This window comes from Salvia hispanica, chromosome 3 (genome assembly GCF_023119035.1).
Source record: "Salvia hispanica cultivar TCC Black 2014 chromosome 3, UniMelb_Shisp_WGS_1.0, whole genome shotgun sequence".
Classification (NCBI taxonomy): domain Eukaryota; kingdom Viridiplantae; phylum Streptophyta; class Magnoliopsida; order Lamiales; family Lamiaceae; genus Salvia; species Salvia hispanica.
The window spans coordinates 35,096,526-35,124,213 of record NC_062967.1 but is presented as its reverse complement, the minus strand read 5'-3'; the positions used below and the strand labels follow the sequence as shown (position 1 = coordinate 35,124,213).

Here is a 27,688-nt window from a genome sequence, read left to right as displayed (position 1 = left end):
CTCAACATCCCTAGGGTACCACTCAAGCATCAATAATGGTGCCGATGGTTTCCTCTGTTTGTCGTGCTGATGTTTCCTCCTTTTGGGTTTACGCTTCGGCACAATTGGTTTTGGTTCGTCAATCTCTTCAATGATCACCGTAGTTTTTTTACAAGCTTTGACAAATGCTAGAAACTCCTCCGCTTCTTCCTTTCGCTTCTTGAGTAAGGCGGCCGCCGCCGTCATCTCCACGACATAAATGTGTACTAGCTTTGTGCTAGTAGCCGTGACTTCGAGAAATGAGGCCATATGAGGATCGTCAATAATGGGCAGCAATGGACCCCCTATGTCAACTCCCTTATAGTCGTCACTGTATCTTGGATGAACGTAATAGAACTCACAAACGGTTTTCCTATCATACCTCAACCACAACACCATACTGGACAGATCTAAAAGCTCGAATTGGTTAATATTGCAAAAATCAAAGTATTTTAAATTCCCCCCAACATACTTCTTCTGTTATGATTTTGTATACAGTTAGAAAAATTCCAAAGTTAAACAAAGAAATATCACAAATAGAACTAGAAAAATCCCAAATTAAAACCCTAAAACAATTTCACAAACAAACAATTTTCGGATCCCTAAATCACAGTCAACCCCGGTGCCTTGTAAAGTTTAGTTTAAGTGAACGATTTGTAAAATTTCAAATCTGAACTTACTATATTCATCCTCTGGGACAAAGAAATCCAACCGAGGATCGCGGATGGTCCATGTTTCTGGGTCTACGTCGACTATCCTAGGTGATGACGGAGGTGATGGTGACGAAGACGGTGGCGTTGGTGGTGGCATTGGAGGCTTCTTTTTGCGTCGTGACGACCCGGAGGAGGACGCTCCAGCGGAACCTCGCTTCCGTTTTGGAGGCATTGATGATTGATGACAATGGCGAGTCAAAATTCACAGTCGAAAAATGTGGTGAGTGTGCGAGAAGAAAATGTTGAAGTGAGAATTGGAGGGAAATAGGAAAGAAAAATAAAAACCAAGTGTTCTAATTTATTTTCAAATATTAATGGAGGTTTAGGGTGGCGCCCGTCTGCATTCTGAGGAACAGAGAGGACAAAGGATTTGATGTTTCTGTCACATCCGGATTCGCGTCGTCTACAGTACATGCAGCAGGTGAGAGATGCAGGGGTGGCGTCATAAAATGTCCAGTTTGCCCTTTCAAGCCCTAAGGCTGTTATGGTCCGAAAAAACAAGGTTTGTGATTATATATTTTGTTAGATACATGTGGTGGGATTTTTTTTTTGTTAGGGGTCTCTGGTAAAACAAGTCGAAAAGTTAGGGCCCTCTGGTGCAGTTCGCTCATTAAATTAATTTTCCAATGGTTTTTTTTGTTAAATATATCACTTTTGAAATTGGAACTTAATTTTTTATTTTTTCTCAATTACTTCCATAACATTAAAATTGAACTAATATGACGTAATATAACAACAAAACGAATTTTTGAGTGTTAATTAAAATACATCAATATATCAACAAAGTGATTTTATAGTCATATGATATTTGATTTTATTATATAATTTTCTCAGTTTGACTATTATAGGGTAATTGCAAAAAATTAATAAAAGTTGTGAAAAATGATACTCCATTATCACTAAAATGAATTGAAACAGACCGACGTTAGTTTTAACTGTGGAGTGTGGAGTATTCCAGAATAGCTCTGCAGCAAGCAAGCGCGCGAGAGAGAGATTGAGCTTTTACTCGGAAAAATGGCGGCAGAAGACAGTGCTGCACCGACGCGGATAATGGTAGCGGTGAATGAATCAACGATCAAAGGCTATCCCCACGCCTCCATAAGCAGTAGAAAAGCTTTTGATTGGACTCTCAGCAAAATCGTCCGCACCAACACTTCTGGATTCAAGCTGCTATTTCTCCATGTTCAAGTCCCCGACGAAGACGGTATTTATTATTGACTCTTCCGACTTTCGCTATTTTGAAGTTTTTGCAGTTGTAGGTGTTTTGATTTTGTGATTATCCTTCGTGATTGTGTAATTTCATTGAAATTTTAGTTGAATTCGATGTGTTTGGTTTATCTAGGGCTTGTGTAGGTCTGGATTTTGTTTAATTTTGTTGCTAATTAGAAGAATATGCTAGAACAGGACGATGATTTCTTATTCCAACTTTTCTTATTTGGTCGATATGTTTGGTGATTACTTTGTGGATGGTTGAGCGAATTAGAGCAATCGAATAGCTTTGAGAAATATTTGGATATTGCAGGTATACATGATATTGGTTTTTAGTATGGAGTACTTTTTTTGTGCTTATCTGTTGCTATTTAATCTTTATCTTTATCTTTATAAGAAACAGATTCCGAATTAATAGGTACTTGACTTCAATGCTGATCGAATACTTTGTAGATAGAATTTGGTGAATAAATCCCTACCAATCTTTGTTAGACTGCATATGATATTCTTCAACTTGCTTTTCTTGTCTGGCTTTGATGTTTACTAGAGCCAGGGCTTATCATTGATCGGATCAATACTCAATTCACATTCATCTTCGAAGTTTGCCCCCTTTTCAACTTCTTTACTTCCAAAGCCCAAAGTTGATGTGTGTTTGTCTTGGTACATTTTCCGAGCTGATTGGGAAAAATGCTGAATTATTCAACTTGTGTAGGTTTTGATGATATGGATAGCATATATGCCTCCCCAGATGATTTCAAGACGATGAAGCGCAGAGACAAGATCAGAGGTCTTCATCTTTTGGAGTACTTTGTCAATCACTGTCATGAAATCGGGGTATGATACTCCACCCTAGCTATCGTAGAACTTCCCCCTTCCAAATTAATCAGTGTCGTAAGATCATACAGAGAAGAAAGAGGCATTGTACCTAAAGTAGTTATTTGAACATTGGTGTAGGTTGCTTGTGAAGCATGGATCAAGATAGGTGATCCCAAAGAAGTCATCTGCCATGAAGCGAATCGTGTCCAGCCAGATTTTCTTGTCCTGGGAAGCAGGGGTCTCGGGCCTTTCCAGAAGTACGTTTGCTTTTCAACTTTCATCTTTTTGCCTGCATTGGCTCAGCATGATTTTAATCCCCCCGAAGATTCAGCTCGTCCTAACACTAGTGACTCGTTTTGTAGGGTTTTTGTGGGAACTGTGAGTGAATTTTGTGTGAAGCATGCTGATTGCCCTGTGATTGCAATCAAGCGGGATGCATCTGAGACTCCTCAGGATCCCGTTGATGACTGAGTGATCAACAATCAGTGTGGACATATCTTCTGTTCAATTCAATATTTCAATGTAAGTCGATTGACGTTGCTTGTCCGTGTTCTCCTTTTCTTTGTTCTTATACTGCGTTGAGTCTTGACCAGTTTACTGGTTCTCGTACATCACTGTAAATCACATTTAAGCCCGTTCGAGTGTAGTGAGACGAATACTAGCAAGATTTGTGATTTGTGAACAATATTCTTGTATATCTATCAGTGAGAAAGGAAGTGTTGTCTATAAATTTCTTGAGATCATCACACCCTGCTTCTTGTTGTTTGTTATCCTCGTCGTCTGCAATCCATTCTCCCGACACAGTAATGACGTGCAAGCATTCACATGATCGTTCGTGTGAGCGTTTGAACGAGCATTAGCTAAAATCAGATTCAAGCCCACATTTGTAGAAAGTGAAACCTAGGCTAGTTTTTAAGGATAATGCAGGTGCAGTAACCAAGTCATTTAAGCCCACATTTATCCTATTATTAGTATAAGTAAAAAAAAAAAAAGCTAACTGCAAGAGAAAATTAAATAAATAAGAAAATGGTACTTTTCTTCTTCTTCCATCAAATTCCACCAAAAACATCTACAACAATTGCAATTGCAGACTAACAACAAACCACTAGTTTACGATGTGCTTTTCTCAGCAATAACTCTCACCATCTCTCCGACCGTCTCCATCTTCTCCATCAGCAGTTTCATCTCGTCCTTCAAACCCGACTCCTCCGACGAGAATCTTGAACGGTAGTTCTCCACAATAGTTGTCGTTATCTCGAGCTTCTGCTTGATGGCGCTGAGATCCGAAACCAAGCCCCCAGCTTCTCGTTTCTCAGGAGGCCGCGTCTTAGGACATCGCTGCAACGAGTAGCTAACGTTCTCTGAACCAAATGGACACGTGCTTGTTGATGATTCGTAGGCTGCTTCTGCATCAGAGTCCTTCGTGTACGCAACCCTGATAGAGTGGCTGTCTTTCTCGACCTTTGTTTCCTTCATGATGAGGCTTCCGAACTTGCCAAACAGCCCCACCACCAGTTTCTTCGAAGGCAGAGGAAATCCGGGCGTGAAAGACAGAGTGAGGCACGGAAAAGTTTCGCCCTTTTCGGATCCTACACTGCTTTTCACAACACTGGCAAATTTCTTGGTTTTCTTTGGTGTCTTTGATGCTATGGGAGTGTTCTCTTCGGGTGATCTGTTGGCCGTTTTCTCCTCAGCCCGTCCGTTGCTTATGTTCGTTAGCTGAGACAGTTGTTTGAGATATATCTTATAGTCCGATCCGTGCAAGTACGTTGAGCTTCTGAGTGCAGAGACGAACGCCCAAACCGTATCAAGGGAGCCCTTCTTGCTTAGGTAAAGCGGATCGAGAGCTGCACGCTGTATCTCTAACAGTAGTTCATTAACCGGAATACCAACATCAGACACGGAGAAGCTCAGCATCTTAACACCCTTGACTGTCCGTGAACGTGTGTCACCAGCACTTCCTGTTGGCTCGTTATCCGTTGAGATAGACTGAGACGTAGCAGCCTCTGCGTGCTCTCCTCCCGCCTCAGCTGTCTTGGTAGCTTCATTGTTCTCAACCTGTGTTACGGACTTAAAACTCGAGAGTGACTTAAAGCTCGAGCTACCCAGTCTCCAAGCAAGATTCGTGTACGGAGGAGATAAGTACTTGCTCTTCTTCCTCTCCCTCGGGTTTGACACTGTGTCCGAGTCATCTCTGGCTTCTTCGTAAGCTTCTTCAGCAACAGAAATATTGATTTCCTTTGGCTTTCGCGACAGATTCCCTCCGTTTGCACCATCATCTTTAGCATCCATTATCATAGGGGGCGACGAAACCTCTGCCTTTCTCTTCTTACCTCTCTTCCCCGTTGAAGAAGGCTGCTCATTATCCTTCTTCCTCTTCCGGGTGGTTGTGGACTTCTCGACATCCATGCCCTCCTTACCCGGCTTCACATTTTTGTTCTCTCCCATGAGCTCAGCCACACTTCTCTGCTTCCGTCTATGCAAAACCTTACTCTCCGATGGCACCTGTGAGTTCACAGACCGAGCTGTGGGCGAAGATAGCCAGTCGTCATCCTGTGGGCCGAGCAAAGGGGCTTCAACCGCAACACCTAAATCATCTCGATTCTTCTCTTCCAAACCTTCAATATCAAAGGGCTCGTGATACACAGCCAATGTACGACCACCACTAAAATAAGAAAACGCAGACAACCAACTCCTTAAAACAGCAAGGTCAAGAGCGTTCCCCACAGAAACCACCTTCGCTAGCTGCGTGACTCTATCCAACACATCCGCAGGTTCATACTCGGGCAAAGAAAGCCGACAAACATCCACCTCTGGCACGAGGACCCCTGCTCTCAATCCGGCATTTACAACCTCCGGCTTAGCAAGACTCTCTTTCTTTTCCTCGGGGACGCATTTACACATCATCTCTAACTCCATCAGCCTACCAACCTCATCCGTAGCCGTCTGCACAGCATAAAGAAAGCTTTTCGAGCTACTATCTTTCGACATCTGCGAAAATTTATCCACAAAGGGTACCAGCTGAGACAACGAGCACCAAGAACACGAACCATCCCCAAAAAAGGCCACCAGAAGACGACCCTCCTGTTTACGAGCCATGGCAAACTCCGAAGCATCTTCTGGATCATACACCTGCCCCGGCCACCACGGATGAGACTTGATTTTAGCCCAAACAAAATCCCCCACACGAAACCTGTGCTCCTTATCATTCATCTCCGAATCATTCATCTTATCACCAGTTCCTTCGTCACATCCATCCACATCCATAACATCCAATTGGTCATCACCCGTAGACTTACAATCCCCCGTTTCCTCCAAATAATTCTCGACATTTCCTTCATTTTCGCTGCAAGTTTTCACAAGTTCGCTCTCCAAGCCATTCACATTAACACTAGACTCTATAATTACTTCAGTTTCCTCAACCTGTTCACCCACAACAGCATCACATTTCCTCAAATTCAAAACCCTAGTCCGATCTTCCTCCAAAGAATTCTCGACATTTCCACCATTTTCCTCGCAACTTTTCACAAGTTCACCCTTGGAGCCATTCACATTAACACTAGACTCTACAATAACTTCACTTTTCACAACCTGTTCACTCACAACAGCATCACATTTCCTCAAATTCGAAACCCCAGTCCGATCTTCCTCCAAAGAATTCTCAACATTTCCATCATTTCCCTTGCAACTTTTCACAAGTTCTCCCTCAGAACCATTCGCATGAGCACTAGACTCTACAATAACTTCACTTTCCACAACCTGTTCACTTACAACAGCATCACATTTCCCCAAATTTGAAACCCTAGTCCGATCCTCCTTCGGTTCAGAATCCAAAACCCCCAATTCGGAGCCGGGATCATCAGAGTGGATCTTTGCCTCAGCAACAACATCTTCCAAAGACGCCATTTTTATACACAAACCAGAAAAGCAAAAAATCCCCAAATTTCTCCTCTTTACAACTGCAACAAAATAAACCAACACAAAAGCAATAAAAACAGATTAAATTGCAGCTGTAACTAAACATCTAAACTAGCAAGATCACCAAACAAACTGAAATGCAGAAACACCACCAAAAGCAATATAAAAAAAATCCCCAAATTTGTCTTTTTTAACAACTGCATTAAAATAAAATCAACAGAAAAGTAAGTAAAAACAGAAAAAAATTGCAGCTGTTACTAAACATTAACTAGCAAGATCAACAAAAATGAAGAGGCGCCACCAAAAATTTCTTGCTCAAAACCCTAAACTAACCAAAACGTACAGCACAACCGACCAAGACAAACGAAATCGATTATAAAAAATACATTATTCTAGCTAGATTCAAAGAATTGAAGCAGAAAAAGGAAAAATATTCCGTAAAAAAGAAGGGGAATGGTGAAATCGAGCTATAAACTTACGCCGCCAAATGCTCGGGGAAGCATCGTCTCCGAAAATTAGCTTCGCAGAGAGAGAGAATCTAGAAAAGTGTTGTAATGAGTTAAAGAATTAGGGTTTTTGGAGATGTTGCTTTTTTCGGACAAGTACTGAGCTGAAATGGAGTGTCTTTTTTTTTAATTTTGAAAAAGGGATTTTGGGGAAAATGAAAATATGCGGGAATGTTAGAGTGTGGCGCGGTGCACCAGATGGGATTGGATGATGGAGATGATGAACCAATGATGGCAAGGAAGGTGTATTGCACCAGCTGCGGTGGAACTAAACCATTTTAATAGACGGCGGTGGTTTCGTACGCAAAATTGATAGCGTGTTCGGTTTTTAACTTCTCAAATAATTTGATTGTAGTTTATGGTTTTAAATAACTTTTCAACTTCTTCTTAAAAAAAAAAAAAAACTTTTTAACTTTTGTTTTTGGATTTAAATTTTTAGATGACATGTCATTTTCAATGTAATAATATGTCTATAAGTTTGTTCTGATTTTACAAACAACAAACAAAATAATGTTCGAATGTCGTATATGATTTTTTATCGAACATCGCTTCTGCAATCGATTTTTATAAGTTAATTTTGATCATACCAACTTTGGATTAGAAACATTAGATTGTGTTTGTAAGTTTATACTCGAATGTGATGTGTAGTCTTTCTAAACGATACAGTAGTAAATTATTTTAGACTAGAGTGAACTTAAAAAATGGTCCCTAAACTATGGATTTATCTCGCCCATAGTCTCTGGACTTTAAAAATATCGCCAGTAGTCCCTGGACTAAGGGTTTATCTCGAAATTGGTACTTTTGGCTTTTTTTGAGTACGAAAATGCCCTTTTGGGCAATTTGGTCTTTTTACACTTTTAACATTTTAAATCTGATATTATTTCAGTTATGTACTAAATTTGATATTATTTCAAAATTATCATTCTTCTTCCATTTTGTCATCCTTCACTTTGTTTTTTTTATTTCAATATTATATTTAATTTTATAAAATTAAATTTTAAATTTTGATTTTTAAATATCAATAAAAATTTTAAGTAAACTATTAATTCATGGACACTATAAATATTGATTAAAACTATTAATATTTGTTATTTAATATAATATTCAGTTGAATTGAAGAAGTACACACAAATAATATTAATCATGATGGAAAAATAAGAGCTATTCTATTTAGCCTTCGTTCGGTTGTTATAATTGCTTGTGATTGAATATTATGAAGTTGACTAAAAATTTGATCCTACTAAAAATTTTATATAGGAGTATTATTTTGAAAATTACTAGTAAATTTTGATTGTTTTCAAATTAATAAACAAAATATATATTAGTCTTACATTAGATGCATATTTATTTCCGAATAAATCGTGTTATATGATATATTTATGATTAAAGCTATTAAATATTGATTAAAACTAAGTCGTCGTCATATTGATTAAATATTATACACTTTCAATATTGATTATGACTATTAATTCTTTTATTTAATAATTTTTGTAATTAAAAAAATTTGTTGATATTTAAAAATTAAAATTTTGTAAAATTAAATCTAATATTGAAATAAAGAAACAAAGTCAAGGATGACAAAAGGGAAGAAGAATGATAATTTTGAAATATATCAGATTTAGTACATAACTGAAATAATATCATATTTAAAATATTAAAAGTGTAAAAAGACTAAATTGTCCAAACCCCCCAAAACCCCTCAAAAGGGCATTTTCGTACCAAAAAAAAGTCAAAATGACTCATTTCGAGATAAACCCTCAGTCCAGGGACTACTTGCGATATTTTTAAAGTCCAGGGACTATGGGCGAGATAAACCTATAGTCCAGGGACCATTTTTGTAGTTCACTCTTTAAACTATAAATTATTTAAATGACATTAATGCTAGTTGCTAGTATATACCTTTTACGCTGCCACCTCATTATCGACGCCCTGTGCTCACAATTTAATACTCGTCTTAAAATTACAAGCTCAAATTTAAGATATTGTGTTCACTAGTTCGATATTTTAATACTTAAAATTTCATACGTATACCTATAACTTTTTGAGATGACACCTCATTTTCTACTATCAATGCTCACAAGTGAATTATGATCTTTGAATCCGTATATAAGATATTCGAAAGTTTAATGCTTAAGATGTGTTTTTTTACATTCATAGCAGTTCAGATTATGTTGAATTATTTTAGAAAGAGTAAAGGCCAAAATTAGTTCTGAACATATGATCATTTTACGTGTTTGGTCCTAAACATGATCTTTTGGATTTTTTGGTCCTGAATATATGGAAATTTGATCATTTTGGTCATCCGTCAACATTTCCGTTAAAAACTAACGATCAACGAGATTAATTCCGATTTTGACCAAATTAAATTTTTAATTCTAATTTTTTACTCCCTAATTAATTCCCTAATTAAAATTAGTAAATATTCATTTAAAATTAATATCCAATATAAAAGCAGCGCCTCAATCCTCTGTTCTCCTCCGGCCAATTGCCCATCGGTCTCTCTCTCTCTCCATTTCACATCTTCATTTCCAAATCTGAAATTCGTAATTTAGTGAAGGAGCAGCAGCAGCGCCTCAACCATTCCCGGGAAAAATCATTCCTTATTTCCCCGCTGCGCCGTTGCTCTTCCTCCTTCCGTCCTTCGCCGAGTGCCACCGGCGTTCTCTCAACAAGGCAGCGCCACCATCACCTCTCATTCGTTTCCTCGTCTCCTGCGTGACTGTTTTGTTGCTGCCGCCTTCGATTCCGCACACTGATCGGCCAGCGAAGCCGATTGCTCATCGGTGAAATAGCCGGTCCTCGCGGCTGCATGTACTCCCGACGTTGATTTTCGCCAAGCCTATCATCACCGTCGCACCTCGCCGCCGCCTTCATAGCCGCTGTCGATCGGTTTCTCCCGGTGGGGCTGCTGTGCGTGCGTCTTGGAGTCGCAGTGGAGGCCGCGCGACAACCTTCGATGCCCCGCGTCGTCTTCAGTTCCACACTATGGAGTCTGAAATGTTGGACGGCGATTTGTTCTCCTCGTGAGGAATCAATGAGGGAATTAATTTTAAATGAGAGTGGAGCAGAAGGGGGAGAAATTAACGAGGGAATTAATTTTAAATTATTTTAATTAAAAAATTAATTAGGGAGTAAAAAAATAGAATTAAAATTTTAATTTGATCAAAATTGGGATTAATCCCGTTGGCCGTTAGTTTTTAACGGATGTGTTAACGAAGGATCAAAATGATCAAATTTTCATATGTTCAGGACCAAAAAATCCAAAAAATAATGTTTAGGACCAAAAACGTAAAATGACCATATATTCGGGACTAATTTTGGCCTTTACTCTTTTAGAAATTGTGTTTATATTAATTTACATACCTTTTTTTGTTTTTGCTTTTATAGTGTAAAATCATGCTGGTTTTTAATGGCCTTTATGACAAAGACATCAAACACTTTTGATTATGTCTATTGCTTGCATCCAAATTATGATATGCTTGTTTTTTTTATTTGAATAGTTGTTGATAATTAATTGAAGTAAACATCATTCTTAATTTGTGTTTGAATGGATGAAGTAAGAGTACAAGTTTGTTGTAAATGATTAACATTTAAAGAAAGTGACGTTGCATTTATGAACCCGCATTACGATTAGCAACAGACATTAGTATTCTTTTTCTTAAGGAAATATATCTAGATTAATAGACCTTTTCGTATCACATATGCCGACGATAATGTAACACATATGTGTTTTAAAATGATGGAGCAGATGGGTGAGGTGCAACTGATCAGCTTTGATTAGACATGTTCAAGCTACACTTTCGTCAGACAAACTTAAATAATCATGTGATAATCAGTCATAACCACTTTCTCCACAACTAAAATAATCTCACAATTCAATTCTAGATTTCATCTCATGATTTTGCTAACAAACCGAATAGTCCCTTTGAAAATTATCACCAATTAAATGTCTCATTTCATTGTTATTACTTTGGTATGTAAAACTTAGTACTCCCCCATCCACGAAATATACTCATTTTGCCCTCTTGGGATGCCCATAAAAAATAGTCAAATATCTTAAAATAAAGTTTCTCACTCGTACTTTTCTCACTTTTCTTCTCTCTCATACTTATGAGGTGTAAGTGCGTTTGTAAAAAAATAGTAGAACGGGGTCGATATCCTCACAAGACTCCCGATCAGATGCCTTATGAGGTGTAAGTGCGTTTGTAAGTCATGGCGCGATACAATAGTAGAACGGGGTCGGTTTGGGACTCCAAAACAATTCATGGCTTACGTTAATGAAGACATGACGGGGTATGCAGTCGCTGATGAGGACAGCCAGCCACTCTTCCGATTCTACACTTGCACCCTTATTCAACTTCCCACCATCGTTTGGTAATTAGTTCAGTTGATGGTTTGCTTTTGTTGTGGGAAGGATTGGATGAAAATCGTGATATTCTTTTGTAGTTAACCCAATGACGTGTGAATATGCTGAGCTTCCTCCTCTACCTATACATGGGTGTCTATATGGATTTGGAGTGAGTAAATTAAGTGGACAATATAAAATTTTATCGGTCGATAAATCTAGGTTTTCTCACGTGTACACCCTTGGAGGAGAATCTTCGTGGAGAAGGATCCCAGCACCCCTGACAACTAGATTGCCTACAACAATGCCATCGTGGGACCACCCAGTTACATATAGACCGTTACTAAATTATGCTATATTTTTCAACGGAAATCTTCATTGGATTGCTTGTGATTTAGAGAATACTTTTTTAGTTGGTTGTTTTGATCTTGAAACAGAGTTGTTTACTAGTTTTTCTTTTCCACCCCTTGATGCGAAATTCCCCGCACCGATGACGAACTGGACCGCGATCCTCCCGTCGAATCTCCTCCCCGACGACGCCAACCCAGAGTGGCTGAGCAAAGGGGACAACGCGTGGCAGCTCACCGCGGCCACCCTCGTTGGCCTGCAGAGCGTCCCGGGCCTGATCATCCTCTACGGGGGCGCTGTGAAGAAGAAGTGGGCCGTGAACTCGGCCTTCATGGCGCTCTACGCCTTCGCCTGCGTGCTCGTGTGCTGGGTCTGCTGGGGCTACCGCCTCTCCTTCGGCGACCAGCTCGTCCCGATTTGGGGGAAGATCAATGTGGCCTTCACTCAGCAATATCTGTTTGAGAGGGCCTTCATGGGGTACTTGCCCAATGCTACAATGGTGTATTTCCAGTTCGTCTTCGCGGCCATTACCTTGATCTTGATCGCTGGCGCGGTGCTCGGGAGGATGAACTTCTACGCGTGGATGCTGTTCGTCCCGTTGTGGCTCACCTTCTCCTACACCATTGGTGCATACACCATTTGGTCTCTTAATGGCTGGCTCTCCTCGGCCGGGATGATTGACTACTCCGGTGGCTACGTCATCCACTTGTCCTCGGGTGTTGCTGGCTTCACTGCTGCGTTTTGGGTTTGAATCTCTGCTTCTGATTTTGCTGCATTGTGTATTAGTTTTTCGATCCATTTTTTATGCCAACAATTGTTAACGAACTCAATCTGTTTATAATCCGCTGCTAACCATTTTTGCTAGTGTCTGCTAGTAAATAGAGATTTTTTTAGTAGTGTGTTTCATGGTGATTTTGGTGGTGTTTTTTGTTTGTTGTAGGTCGGCCCTCGCTTGACGAAGGATAGGGAGAGGTTTCCGCCTAACAATATTCTGCTGATGCTGGCCGGGGCCGGATTGCTGTGGATGGGGTGGACGGGATTCAATGGAGGTGACCCTTACGCTGCCAGCATTGACGCGTCTCTGGCTATTATCAACACTCATGTGTGCACGGCTACGAGCTTGTTGACTTGGCTTTTGCTTGATATCATCTTTTTCGGGAAGCCTTCAGTGATTGGGGCGGTTCAGGGCATGATCACCGGCCTTGTCTGCATCACCCCTGCAGCAGGTTTTTCCTCAGTTTACACTGTTTTTCTGAAAGGAGTGATTGCGGAATAATTCAAGAACTTAAACTCATATCTTGCTAGTGTGGCTTCCTCAATTTGTTTTGATGGTTGGAAAACGATATTGATACTGGTTGGACTAAAATCGATCAGGAAGATGACATGAGCATCGGATTGGACTGGAACAATATTGTTGCTTGTGAGTTTAACTGAAAAGCGAAATACTTTGGGATATGGTAATAATTACACAGTGAACGACAACTAGCGATTGTGTTGTCTTTCTGGTCAATTAGTTCACTTTGGAATAGTTAAAAAGATTGGATATTTATACACAAAGGTTCAAAAGTGAACTTAAATTGCAAAATGTGTATAACTGTGTGATTTATATCTTATTTGAGCTTGAAATATGGTTGTGTTCAATCTGCATTGTGTGGTTGGTGTTTTTGAGTGAACGACGTCGTTTAATGCACAAAGTTTCAAAAGTGAAGTCGAAATAATGGTAAAAGTGTGTGATTTTTATGTAGGAGTTGTACAGGGTTGGGCTGCCATCATAATGGGGCTATGCTCCGGCTCGATCCCTTGGTTCACGATGATGGTTGTGCACAAGAAGTCCGAGCTCCTCCAGAAGGTCGATGACACCATGGCCGTATTCCACACGCATGCAGTGGCCGGGAGCCTCGGAGGGGTCCTCACCGGCCTCTTTGCCAACCCGAGGCTCTGCTATCTGTTCTATGGGAAGTACAACCGATACGTTGGCCTGTTCTACGGCATTCAGATGGGGGCGTACCGCCACGGATTCAGGCAGATAGGGCTTCAGCTCGTGGGCGTAGCCTTTGTGGTTGGTGTCAACATTGTGACAACGAGCTTGATATGCATTGTGGTGAAGCTCATCGTGCCTCTGAGGATGACGGAGGAGGATATGGAGATCGGGGACCAGGCAGCGCACGGGGAGGACGCTTATGCCATATGGGGGCAGGGCGAGAGGAACGAGAACTCCCGGTTCTCGACTCACAACGATATGGAGATGGGATCGTCCAAGGCTAAGGGCCATGTTGAGAGGACATGATTTCTTGAAGTTTGGAAGAGAATCATGTTGGAAATGAGACATTATAAATAAGATTTAGGATGTAATCCAGAAATGTGATCTGGCTTTGCTAATTTGTCCATTTGTGATCAAGATTCAAGAGCTAGTTGAATTGGCGCCTAGTTAGCTTTGTATTTCTAGGGATGAACTTTCGAGTTTCGGATCGATTTTTGCCTAAATCGATACTGATCTGATCCGAAAATCCGAACTGATCTCATCCAAAAATCCAAAATTTGTATGTCCTTCAATATTTTGATTTTATTCGGTTCAATTTTATAATTCTGATGGATAAATTGTTCACCTATATTTACTTTTATAACCAACTATTTCTTCAAAATTATATTCCCTTCGTCCACCATTTTATTTCATTTTGACTTGGAACGAGTTTTAAAAATTGTTTGATTTTTTATGAAAAACAGATAAAAGTAGATAGAAGTAGCCTGTGGAATGTGATTCTCATTTTTACATATTGATTTTATTTTTACATATTGATTTTATAATTGAAAGTGAGTTAGATGATTTAGAAGAGTGTGTGCCTCGGTTATTAAAAATGGAAACCAAAAAATTAAGGTTGTAGCCAAATTAGCAAAATGAGACATTATTTTTAATGGAAATATTATACTATATATATGGATTAATAATCTTATTTTATAATTAGAATTTGTCTCTATTTATATGTGATGAAATTTTTCTATACACGTGGATATTAGTACTTTTTACAAAACTTGATATAAATTTAATAAATTTAGAAAATCATTTAAATTGTGGTAGTCTTGAATAATATCTCTACCTGTTTAAGAGTAGTTTATGCAAAAAGAATATGCTGATAAACACTACCCATTAACCCGACCTGACCCGACCCGACCCAAATTTTCTTCTTCGCGGCATTCTTCTCCTTATATTGTTAGGATTTGATGTGAATTTTGTCTCCCTTAATTATATAGTAAGTTTTAATTTATTTCGATGTTGATTAGGATTTGATATAGGAATATCTCCCAAATCCATAATATATACGAAAAGAGTTATTATCATGTTGCTATCCCTAATTAATTTTTACTTTTCATAAGCCGCCGTCAAAACAATATGGAGGGAGATTCTTACAAAACATGCAAGAAAAATGATTTGCAAGAACTATGGATACCGCAAGATATATGGAAAGATATCCTTACAAGACTCCCGATCAGCTGCCTTATGAGGTGTAGGTGCGTTTGTAAGTCATGGCGCGATCTAATTGAAGATGATTGTCTCCTTGCAAAACAATTCATGGCGTTCGTTAATGAATTACATGATGGGGTATGCGGTCGCTGATGAGGACAGCCAGCCACTCTTCCAATTCTACTTGCCCCCGTATTCAACTTCTCACCATCGTTTGGTAATTAGTTCAGTTGATGGTATGCTTTTGCTGTGGGATGGACTGGATGAAAATCGTGATATTCTTTCCGTAGTTAACCCAATGACTTGTGAATATGCTGAGCTTCCTCCTCTACCTACATGTGGGTGTCTATATGGATTCGAAGTGAGCAAATTAAGTGGACAGTATAAAATTTTATGTGTCGATAAATCTAGGTTTTCTCATGTGTACACCCTTGGAGGAGAATCTTCGTGGAGAAGGATCCCAGCACCACTGACTGACAACTAGATTGCCTACAACAATGCCACCGTGGGACCCAGTTACATTTAGACCGTTACATTTAGACCGTTACAACTAGATCTACTTTAGAAACACTGAGGCATATGATGTGCGTCAGTGCGTGGTTTTCTTCAACAATATCCCTATTATTACTTTCCTAGCACCATACACCCAAGCTTTTTTTCACTCAAAACATTGGGAATTCAGAATGTTAACTCATTGTGTTTTTATTAGGAATATTTTTGCACCTTTGTAGATTTTTGTAAGTTTGTTTATTTAGAAACTAATACTACTTTTTACTAGTTTATTGATTATTGTACTATTTGTTTAAGATTCAATCCAAATGTATCACAATATATACTTTGGCGTGATGTCTTGTTAGTATGCCTTTTTTTTTTATTCGCATTAATTTTGATAAAAAAAATAGTAGTACGATTTTATTTTATTTTCTAAATTTGACATAATGTATATGCGTAAATTTTTTAATATAACTTTTCTTTGGGTCTCTAAATTTATGAAATCACCTTAGTACAAAAAATTTAAATTATTTATAAATGACTTGTTCAAATTTGACCTCCTATATTGTCGACATAATATAACACTTGATCTAACAATATTCATATTTTGAAATTGCATCAAAGTAGGAAACCGATAAGGTACATCCCTAACTGAATACGAACTTTTGGATTTGATATAGTCATAGGAATATCTCCCAAATCCTATAGTATAAATATGTACCAAAAGATTATTATCATCTTAGTTTCTATCCCTAATTTGTTCTTACTTTTCATAAGCCGCCGTGATATGGAGACACGTGATTTCATCGTACCTATCTTAGTTTCTATCCCTAATTTAATCTTACTTTTTATAAGCCTCCGTAGTAAGGAGGCACGTGATTCGCAAGAAATATGGATACCGCAAGAAATATGGAGAGAGATCCTTTCGAGACTCCCGAACAGATGCATTATGAGGTGTCGGGCGTTTGTAAGTCATTGCATGATCTAATAGAAGGGGATGGTCTGCTTACGAAACAATTCATGGCTTTCGTTCGTCGAGACAAGAAGGGGTATGCAGTGGCTGATGAGGACGGCCGACCACTTTTTCAATTCGACTTGCCCTCTTCTTCAACTCCTCACCATCGGTTTGTACACCATCGGTTTGTACTTAGTTCAGTTGATGGTTTTCTTTTGTTATGGGATGGATTGGATGATAATAATGATATTCTCTTCGTAGTCAATCCAATGACTCGTGAATATATTGAGCTTCCTCCTCTACCTGCACGTAGGTGTCTATTTGGATTTGGGGTGAGCAAATTAAGTGGACAATATAAGATTTTATGTGTCGATGAATCTAGGTTTTGTCATGTGTGCACTCTAGAAGGAGAATGTTCATGGAGAAGGATCCCAGCACCAGCGGCAATTAAGTTGCCTCGAACGCTAAATATTACATATAGACCGTCACTTGATTATGCTATATTTTTTAACGGAAATATTCACTGGCTTGCATGTGACCTTGAGAATAATTTTTTGATTTGCTGCTTTGATCTTGAAACAGAGCTCTTTACCAGTTTTCCTCTTACGATTCTACCCATTTCCATGGTTATTCCTAAAGTGTGGTTTTCGTATGTATTATGTCAATATCAACTATGCATTTTAAAGGATCGACTATGTATATGCGAGGCAATGCATATTGGACGTACAAAAGTTTGGAAGATGGACAACTATGGAGATCCAAGTTCTTGGATAATGGAATATGACTTCAAATTACCATTACATGCCACTCAAGTTATCACTCCGCTCACACTTATCACTCCGCTCACAGTTTTGGCAAATGGCGACTTGTTGTTCTTTAGTGAACATATGTTATTTATCTACTCTAAAAACACTGAAGCTTATGCACTGTGTGATTTTCTTTCACAATATGTCTTTTCTACTTTTCCTAGCATCATTCTTTATACCCGAAGATCTTTTTCGCTCGAAACATTGGGGCTTCACAATGTTCAATCATTACGTATTCATTAGGAACATTTTTGTATTTCTGGAGATTTTATAATAATTTGTTCAATTATTAAATATTTCATTAGGAACGATTTTTTACTTTTAGAGATTTTTTTCACTATTTCTTCAGTATTCAATCCAAATACATCACATTATATATGTCTAAAATGATTGAGCTTTTGTGCCATGTGTAGAAAAAGCTTTTCGTTCTTGATTTGAGCGGACATATCTTCATATGTACTATGATCAAGATGATATAATAATGAAAATACATAATCTCCTATGATATTATAACGAGGCTATAGAGCAAATCATAGCTTATTAAGGATAGATTGTAACTTATTGTGCATCTCTTAGATTTGTCCCGAGCATAAGTTCGTATTTATTATATATGGGATATCATTTATGTATTTTAGAGGATCGACTATGTTTATAACGATACATCATATCCTATAAATATTGCTAAAATTTTAAAGATGGACAACTATTGAGATGCAAGTTATAAGATAATTGGAAATACCTTCAAATCACCATCATATGTACCACTCTACTCAAAGTTTTTGTCGAATGGTGATTTGTTGTTCAATGACCAATGAGCATTACTCCCTCAGTCCCTAAAAATAGACATATTTTAAACGGTACGAGTTATAGTGCACAATTGGTAAAATAAAAGAGAGATAAAAATATGAAGTGATTAGAGTATTGTTAGTGGAGAATGAGAAGTAAGTTTCTTTAAATAGAATTGGTCTACTTTTAAAAGGTAGAGATTTCAGAATATGAGTATCGATTCGCTGACCTTTCCATATTTTAGATTAAATTCGTTAACCTTTCAGAAGATGAGATCGAGCCATGCGAATTTTTCGAAATAAGTGATTTTTGTTTTTTTCCTTTATCTTTCCTCTTCTTTTTCATATTATTTCACTCTCAATATTTATCAATTGACCAAACTACCCACCTCACACCTGAATTGTAAAAATCAATTGAAATTTAGCTCCGCCTCATCCTATCCTTTCGGCCTCCTCTCCCACAAAATTCAATTAATGCATGTACCTTTCGCAAAGGTACATTCACGCTACAAACTCTTTTTTCTCTATTTCTCTTTTGTTTGACTACAAGTGAATTAAATCCGCCTTCAGCGAAATTCGACTAATCCTGTGCTCGATTGGGTTTGTGGATTAAGGTTGAGTCTCCCAACATGTGGCAGGATTTAAAATCTGTGACCTCAAAGTACCACAACTCCACGCTGCCAATTGTCGTACGACCCGTCTGTTTTGTTTTCTCTATTTCTCATTCTCAAACCAAATTCAAGTGCATGCTTAACAATGCGGGAAAGCTTAGCTTCCATATTGTCTTCCTAATTCTTTTGAAATCATTAATAGGTACCAAACCCTATCTTGATACAATTTTTAACAATTACTGTAAAAAAATTGTTTCATAGGTATATTCAACGACCAAATTCCCATTTGTAAACAAATGCAAGTTCGTGGTGTGTCCAGACATTTTGTCCAATGCTACCAGTAGGACTGACAATTTTTGACACGATATGATAATACGACACGAACCCGCACGAAAATAGGCATGTGTCAAAGCTTATTGGGTTCGTGTCCTCATCGTTTCGACACGATAACAACACGAAAGTTTCGTGTCGCGTTTGTGTTACACGTTAAGAAATAATATTATATATTATAATATTATTATTTTTTTAAAATTTTAAATTAGGTTTAGTCTAATGGAGCACTTAGTATTAGCGTGAAAATAGATTTTTCATTTTTCGTATTATTATAGTGTCGTTATTGTGTCGTATCATATATGTGTTGTTATCGTGTTGTGTTGACCCGAAGTGGTTCATGTCGTTAATGTGTTCGTGTCGTGTTCGTATCTGAGGGTAGGGGGTCATGTTTGTGTTTGAGGTTTTCTTAACGGGTCGTGTTCGTGTTTGTTGTTATCGTGTCGATACGATAACCACACAACACGCACGATTTGCCACCGCTAAATGTCGGGATCTCGCCGCTTGCTACCATCGGCTCATATTTATGTTGGATGATTAGAAATGAAAAATGTAAATATTTTTATAAAATGGAAGAAGTAAGTGACAAAGTCCCTTGCCAAGGGTTAGGGAATAACAAGGAGTAATATTTTTGCAAAAGTTGAGATAAATTCAATAAAGTTTAAAAATTTAAATTGATAAAATCATTAAAAATTGTGGTATTTGATTAGTACTCCTATGTTGATCAAGACTACCCATTAACCCGACCCAATCAAATTTACGTAAAAAGAAAAATCAAAATTCCAATTTTTTCTTGAATTTGGGGGCTAGGGCACGCACATCCAGATTTCAGATTCCATTCCTCTCCATCGCCAAATCTGTTCTTCGATATCTGAGTTCAGCTACTGAGCTCTCCGTCGTCGTTTTCAAGCCTGATCGGCGGCGCCACGACGGAGCCTTGACTCCTCTAGTCCGATCTCCGGCGGCGAAGAATCAAAGGTTAGTCACCCAACACGAATTCTTCACTCGGTTACGGTGATTATCAGCTGTTACGCTACTGCTCCTTTTCAATTTTTGACTCAAATTGGAAATCGCAGAGAATTTGTGGTTGGATCGTCAGAAAGAAGTGAGATGTCGAGGTTCAATGTGGGCGGGAAAGTGGTTGATACGGTTGACTTGTTGAGAAAGAGGCATTGGGCATGGCGTTTGGATATGTGGCCTTTCGCGATTCTATACGGAGTGTGGGTGTCAGCTGTAGTCCCCAGCTTGGATTTCGCGGATGCTTGCATTGTTTTGGGCGGCATTTCTGCATTTCACATTCTCGTGTTTCTGTTCACCGTTTGGTCCGTGGATTTCAAATGCTTTGTAAAATTTTCCAAGGTTCGTCTTTTTTTTTTTTTCTGACTGAATATGCTTTTTTTACCCACTCTGTCTTGCTTATATTTTTTGCTTAAGTTTGATTGATTCTATAGGAAGTGGACTATGTTACAAACTTGTGATGATCATATTGAAATCATCTGAAGTTGACATCTTTTTTATATGTTTGTCGCCCATAGTACTGTGATCGGTGTTGATAGTTGAGTTGAGATTTCTTTAGTTGGACATTTAGCTTTTGTAGAAATGACTGCAATAGCTACTAGAATTCCTTTGGCTGTACTTCCTTAGTTGAAGTTCTAACATGTACTGAGCTTCCTTAGTTGAACTTGAGTTATTTTTCTTTGACTGTATTTCCTTAGTTGAAGTTCTAACATGTACTGTGTTGCATGATAGGTTAATGATATACACCATGCAGATGCTTGCAAGATTACTCCAGCTAAATTTTCAGGCTCTAAAGAAGTTGTGCCGCTTCACTTTCGGAAGGTTGGGACTTCAGCAACCCATTCTCTCTGTCATTCTTGAGAAGAAAAAAAAAAGAACTGTTGTCTAACTTTGTTACAAAATAAAACTATATGTGCCTAATTCGTACCATTTTGTTAAATGTTCCTAAGTTGGCAGCTTCTTCTACATCACCAAGTGCAGAAGAGATCTACTTTGACTTCAGGAAGCAACATTTTATTTACTCTAATGAGAAACATACATTCTCTAAACTTCCGTATCCATCCAAGGAAGCAATTGGGTATTATCTCAAGAATACTGGTTATGATACAGAAGCTAAAATTGTTACTGGTACCGAGAAATGGGGAAGGAATGTGTAAGTTCTTTTAACTAACTAACTATTTTACCTTCTCTCTCACAACACTAAGTGATGTGGTGCTATTATGTAAATAGAACATATACTATTATCTATTTCATCTGTACTCATTATATATGTCAAATGTTCATGTACTTTTCAACCGTTTTTTTTTCTGAAAGGAGTATTAGTGGTGCACCCAAAGCTTTTTTGCTAATTAATAAGTTTTGACTATGCAGATTTGAGTATCCTCAACCCACTTTCCAAAAATTGATGAAAGAGCAGGTCATGGAACCATTTTTCGTATTTCAGGTATATAGTAAATCCAACTACCTTTTAGTTTCAGCTTGATTAATTGTTTTATTATAGTAATTTTTTTATGTGCATAATTATACTATCATTTTCAATTTTTTTGGCCCATCCGGAGGTCTTGTCTGAGCTATTGTTGTAATGTATTTAGGTTTTCTGTGTTGGCCTGTGGTGTTTAGATGAGTATTGGTACTACAGTCTGTTCACTCTGTTCATGCTGTTTATGTTTGAATCAACAATGGCTAAAAGCCGTTTGAAGACTTTATCGGAGCTTAGACGTGTAAAAGTGGATAGCCAAATTTTGATGGTTTATCGGTGTGGCAAGTACGTCCCGATCAATTCCTTTCTCTATTTCTTTAAGAATACTATGCTCTGTAATTCTAATTACTTGCATATATCCTATTATCCTTTACCTTTTACTTTGAAATTTAGGTGGGTTAAACTCTCTGGGACAGAGCTTCTGCCTGGGGATGTTGTATCCATTGGGCGCTCTACTGGTCTGGATGGGGAAGACAAATCTGTGCCTGCGGACATGCTTATTTTGGCTGGAAGTGCTATTGTGAATGAAGCCATTCTGACTGGGGAGTCTACACCACAATGGAAGGTTATTTCCATTTTCCAATACTAAAATGATACACATGTCTTTTGATTTCCTTATTATGCTATTCTCATTTCCCATAATCATGCAATTTTTGTTGTTCTGTTTTTTCCATATAACTGATTTTAGTTACTATAAGATGATGTTCACAGACAGTACATGCAGTAATTACTAATAGCTATATTTTTGAGATTCGGGAAGAGAAGAATGGATATATATTTTATCCCCAGAAATTTTTGGTACACTTCCACCTGAAGGTTTTCATTTTAATTCGTTAAGATTTTTGTAGGTTTCAGTAGGCAACAGAGGAAATGATGAGAGACTATCAATCAAACGGGATAAGGCACATGTTCTTTTTGGTGGTACAAAAATATTACAGCATACACCAGATAAGGTTTCTCACTTCTCTCTTCATTCCATTGGCAGAATTCTCGCATGTTCTGTTCATACTTAAGCATTCATTTATTTTCCATACAGACATTTCACTTGAAAGCCCCTGATGGGGGCTGTGTGGCTGTTGTGCTGCGAACTGGATTTGAAACTAGCCAAGGAAAGCTAATGCGAACTATACTGTTTTCAACTGAGAGGGTAAAGTTGTTTCTGTTTCTAGGTGGTTTATTAATGTTATATGGATTCTTCTGTTCATAATTTTCTTGACAATTTTAATATTGAATGTGATCCCATAGGTTACTGCAAATAGCTGGGAAAGTGGGCTTTTTATTCTGTTCTTGGTAGTATTTGCTCTTATAGCTGCTGGTTATGTCCTTAAAAAGGTAAGCTGGTTCTGATAGATGTTCATGAAGATCTCATTCGATCCTTTTTGGATACTTTATTTGGAAAGAACATGGTGTATATTATGCAATAATTGTTCCACAGGGTCTTGAGGATCCAACAAGGAGTAAATACAAGCTTCTTCTGAGTTGTTCGTTGATTATTACTTCTGTGATTCCCCCCGAACTTCCAATGGAGCTGTCAATAGCTGTTAATACTTCTTTGATAGCACTAGCCAGACGTAGAATTTACTGCACGGAACCATTTAGAATTCTGTTTGCTGGAAAGGTGAGTAGCACAAGTTTTTGTTTCTGATGAAGAATTGTACGAATATACATCAGTGGGTTTGTTTAGTTCCAAACTTCAAGCTCTTTTGGCTGATGATTACTCTGAAGCACATCTGCTGATTTTGAGCTAAATTTACCTTTCAGGTTGATATATGTTGTTTTGACAAGACTGGGACACTAACTTCAGATGACATGGTATGATGCTCAAGCTGTATTATACGTATCTCTTCTTGATCCTATAGTATATTGTGTCTATATCTTCATTTGTTCCTCAGGAGTTTTCTGGAGTTGGTGGTCTGACAGATAGTGAAGACTTAGAAACAGAAATATCTAAAGTGCCTGATCGAACTTTGGAAATACTTGCATCCTGTCATGCTTTGGTCTTTGTGGACAATAAGCTGGTATGATATATTGTCATTTGTATGCATTCAGTTAAGCTCACTGTTTAAAAAGTGATTGTGTAAGTTGGTATTGGTTATGAATCAGGAAGACAGGGAAAGAGCAAGGGTAGGAAGTTTATAAACTGAAGATTTTGTAAAGTGTATGATGTGTGATTGTATTATTATGGTACATTGGTTTATGTGGTTCATACAGTTTATGCATTTAGTAAATTGCCTTCCTGGAAAATCATGCTTCATCACAATCAGGGTTCCCTATTTGAGAAATCTGAAACATTTGATAAGGTATATTGCTCACATGCATTGCAAGAAAATGTAAAATGTCAATAGGTTGCTCTTTTATTTGGATTTTCATTTGTTGGGAGATAGAAAAGTCACTCAGGTGGAATCACATAGTTCCATTATCTGCCATACATATTTGAAAGTTTTTATTGACATGACATCAGATTCTCTTTAGTCCAAAACTTAAAATTTCAAGCCTCTTAAATCTGTATATTCTGTTTTATAAACTCTTGTTTTATGTAGTAACATTTTCCCTTTATACCTTGACATAGGTTGGTGATACTCTTGAGAAAGCTGCACTGAAAGGAATTGATTGGACCTACAAATGATGAAAAGGCCATTCCAAAAAAGTATGCTATTAATCTCTATTTCAGTTATTGCAATTATGTCGATGCAGTTAATTTATTTTTGTATCTGATGCTAAAATTTACCTGATTCCGTTTTAAAAGAAAACCCTTTCTGCTGTCATACAAATTGGCTTAAATTTCTCAATGTATATTTTTATCTATTCTATCTTCATAACCATATATACTCTAAAAAGTCTTAGCCATTTCTTGATTTCTTGAATTTGCTGTATTACCCTGAGGTAAATCTTATGTTGATTTATTCTCATTGACGTGAACAAATGCAGGGGAGGTGGCAATTTTGTCCAGATTGTTCAAAGGCATCACTTTGCTTCTCACTTAAAAAGAATGGCGGTAGTTGTTCGTGTTCAGGAGGAATTTTTTGCTTTCATTAAGGTACATAGACCAAAGTATATGTTTGTGCGTGTATTATGCATCCATATGCACATCCTTGAAAGGTTTTCATAAAAAAGCCATCTTTCAAGTTTCACCTACTGCAGACAAAAAATGCCTATGTAACAGGAATACAAGATGCAGTACTTGTACATTCTTTTGTTTTCCTTCTATGAATATAGCTGAATGCATTTGTTACTTATTTATTCTCATTTATTCATATATAAATGTTGGATTATAAAATGGTTAATGACCCCATTTCGATAATATTGCAGGGTGCTCCAGAAACCATTCAGGAAAGGCTTATTAATGTGCCTGCATTGTATGTTGAGACTTACAAGAAACACACACGGGTCTCGTGTTTTGGCTTTGGCTTACAAGTCCCTTCCAGATATGACAGTAAGAAAACTTTCTTTGCACCCTAGCCATATTTCCCATTCTTGTACTTTGTATATCCAAACTTGTACCATTTCAAAATATAAACCCGTCAAAGTTGTCTGTTTTTTGTTAATGCCACGTTTGTTACTGATCTGAAGGTTAGTGAAGCGCGGAGCTTAGAGCGTGACACAGTAGAAAGTGGTCTAACTTTTGCTGGATTTGCAATAAGTAATCTAAAGAACACATTACCTGATTTCCCCAGTGCCCCCACCTTCCATTCTGAAAGCTCTAATATTAAATTGATCAATTTTCTTTGGAGACCTATCAATTAGATGCTATATAATTGTTTATATGATGGGTACTTCAGGTTTTCAACTGCCCTATCCGTGGAGACTCAGCCACTGTGTTGTCTGAATTAAAAGCATCCTCACACGATCTGGTGAGCACTTTGTGCTACTGCTTTTGAATTGGTTATCTGGAACTATGGAAGTATAAATATCAAAATTTTGTGATGATGGATGTATGCTAATGCATGGACAGCTTCATTAAATGAGCAAGGAAGATTATGTTTGCTGATACTATTTTTGCCGCAGTTGAGGAACTCATAATGTTTTTTGTTTTTGTCCTTTAGAAAGCGAGAATGAGGTTGGAGATTTATCTGAGAGTTATGATCTTTGCATTGGTGGTGACTGCATGGAATGCTGCAGCAAAGCTCTTCTACCCTTAAAGTCATTCCTTATGTGAAGGTGCAAGTTACGGCTGTTTATTTGTGGCTCAGCCTCCCTCCTACTCACTTCCCCTTCTCTTTGATCATGTAGTTATACTTACATTTGAAAGTGAACTAGTTTGTTAATTATATGCTCATTTTTGTGTTGTTAGAAATCTAAACCAAGTTATGGGATTTAAGCAGCAAATTTATAAGAACACAACTCAGTAATACTGTTGCTGAAATTAATCAAAATGTGAAAATGAGGATTCCATTAAGAAGAATTCAGACATGAACCATTTTTATTATAAAGTGATTTTGCCCCAAAAATTGACCAAACCATTTTTATAATAAAGTGAAACAAAATAATCTTGTTACATAAATTAAAGTTTTATATATTCCATCAATTTGTTTTTGATAATCTCAAATCTTGTTAATTCGGATAAACCAAAATCAGAATATTCACATTATAAAATGATATTTTTTAAAAGAAATATGGATTTAGAAAGGAGAATATTTGGAAATTGCAAGTACATAGTCAATATCTCCTATTCGTCAAAGTAAGTACATGTAGTCAATTTTATCCTATTTCTTCATCGGCCGCTTCAGCGGTGGCCACCGCTGCGGCATAGGCCATGACAGCCCGGAAGACCTCACTAGTGCCGAGGTTTTGGACAACCGCGTTGCGGGCTTCGACGACGCCGTCGTGGGCTCGGATGGGGGCGTGTGTGATTCTCACGGCCGCGGTGGCTGCTATACTGGTGGCAGCTATAGTGAGAGCTGTATCAGCTGCTAGGGTGGCCATGTTGACGTTGATCGCCACCATATTATTGAGGTCGTTGACATCGCGGGTGAGATCTTCGGCATCTTTTTCAATGTCCTCCACGGATTGTGCAATGAGCGAGCCTTCTTCGACTTCGGCGGGCGAGGGGTCTATGACGGTGGGGTCAAATGCAATACCAAGGTATGCCGCAAGATGGGGATCAGGGGAAGCGTCGACGTTGAAGATTCCATCGAGAGCATTCGAAGCAGCATTGGCCGCAGCTCGGGCCTCGTCAATTTTGTCGCGGGCTGCGGTGACGCCGACGTGCACTCCAAAGGCCGCGTCGCGGACCCTTTTCTCCGCCAGGGCGCAATGAGCGGCGATGGGTACCTTTCTTTGGATAACATCAAGATTAGCGGTGAGGAGCATTATTGCAACAGCGCCGGCGGTGAAGGTGGTTGTTTCAGATGCGCAGGTTATGGCGGGGTCATTGGCAACCTTAGCTGCTTCCAAGGCAGCCCGTGCTTCTGCAACTTTCTCTGTGGCTTTTGCGATATTTTCGGCATGCGTGGGGACTGCGACGGCAGGAGGGGGATCCACTTCGCCGTCTCCGTCGTTGGGCTCGGCGGCGCGGTCTCCGTTGACGCTTCGTCTGGAAACAAGAATGACAGCCGCAGCTGCGATCGCCACAACCGCCAAGAGGTAGTTATGATTCATGTTCAGAGAGAGTAGGTGAGAAAAGAAGGAAGTTATGTTTTGTGAAATGCGGAGAAGAAAGAGAAGTTTACAGAGAGCGAAAGTGAATTGGAAGAGAAATTGCGTAGAGAATTTTATGGTATCTCGGGAGTAATGTAAACCCCAATTAGTTAGTAACCGCTTGATCTTGATCTTGATCTTGATCTTGATGAAACCATTTCTTCTTTTACACCATCTACGTTATCTTCTTTCTCAACTCACTCAAACAGCTTGTTTAGCTACAATCGAGATGTGGGACTTAT

At 38.4% G+C, this 27,688-nt stretch overlaps 5 protein-coding genes across 5 annotated transcripts; 3 read left to right on the top strand and 2 right to left on the bottom strand.

Annotated features, from left to right (window-relative positions):
* Window positions 1-1,651: 1,651 nt before the first annotated feature.
* Window positions 1,652-3,502, top strand: LOC125212451 (universal stress protein A-like protein). Its single transcript, XM_048112623.1, has 4 exons — window positions 1,652-1,935; window positions 2,653-2,774; window positions 2,895-3,013; window positions 3,119-3,502. Exons 1-4 carry the CDS (start codon window positions 1,746-1,748, stop codon window positions 3,225-3,227), a joined length of 540 nt encoding a protein of 179 aa, XP_047968580.1. The 5' UTR covers window positions 1,652-1,745; the 3' UTR covers window positions 3,228-3,502.
* Window positions 3,503-3,766: 264 nt separating this feature from the next.
* Window positions 3,767-7,307, bottom strand: LOC125212450 (PWWP domain-containing protein 6-like). The gene is made up of 2 exons (XM_048112622.1): window positions 7,154-7,307; window positions 3,767-6,715 (listed from the first exon to the last, which is right to left on the bottom strand). The coding sequence occupies exon 2, from the start codon at window positions 6,660-6,662 to the stop codon at window positions 3,867-3,869; it is 2,796 nt and encodes a 931-aa protein (XP_047968579.1). The 5' UTR covers window positions 6,663-6,715; window positions 7,154-7,307; the 3' UTR covers window positions 3,767-3,866.
* Window positions 7,308-11,923: 4,616 nt separating this feature from the next.
* Window positions 11,924-14,449, top strand: LOC125212593 (ammonium transporter 2 member 5-like). The gene is made up of 3 exons (XM_048112802.1): window positions 11,924-12,618; window positions 12,814-13,099; window positions 13,619-14,449. The coding sequence occupies exons 1-3, from the start codon at window positions 12,016-12,018 to the stop codon at window positions 14,158-14,160; spliced, it is 1,431 nt and encodes a 476-aa protein (XP_047968759.1). The 5' UTR covers window positions 11,924-12,015; the 3' UTR covers window positions 14,161-14,449.
* Window positions 14,450-20,079: 5,630 nt separating this feature from the next.
* On the top strand, window positions 20,080-26,095 carry LOC125215444 (probable manganese-transporting ATPase PDR2). Its single transcript, XM_048116864.1, is given in 21 exon segments — window positions 20,080-20,290; window positions 20,389-20,671; window positions 21,062-21,151; window positions 21,280-21,482; window positions 21,701-21,773; window positions 21,922-22,094; window positions 22,203-22,374; window positions 22,658-22,762; window positions 22,846-22,956; window positions 23,055-23,141; window positions 23,245-23,427; window positions 23,571-23,621; window positions 23,702-23,827; window positions 24,379-24,431; window positions 24,433-24,456; window positions 24,738-24,846; window positions 25,119-25,192; window positions 25,194-25,242; window positions 25,380-25,449; window positions 25,589-25,660; window positions 25,853-26,095. Coding segments are annotated over 19 exon segments (2,049 nt in total). The 5' UTR covers window positions 20,080-20,290; window positions 20,389-20,422; the 3' UTR covers window positions 25,636-25,660; window positions 25,853-26,095.
* Window positions 26,096-26,414: 319 nt separating this feature from the next.
* Window positions 26,415-27,678, bottom strand: LOC125212908. The gene is made up of 2 exons (XM_048113201.1): window positions 27,565-27,678; window positions 26,415-27,367 (listed from the first exon to the last, which is right to left on the bottom strand). Exons 1-2 carry the CDS (start codon window positions 27,602-27,604, stop codon window positions 26,508-26,510), a joined length of 900 nt encoding a protein of 299 aa, XP_047969158.1. The 5' UTR covers window positions 27,605-27,678; the 3' UTR covers window positions 26,415-26,507.
* Window positions 27,679-27,688: the final 10 nt, after the last annotated feature.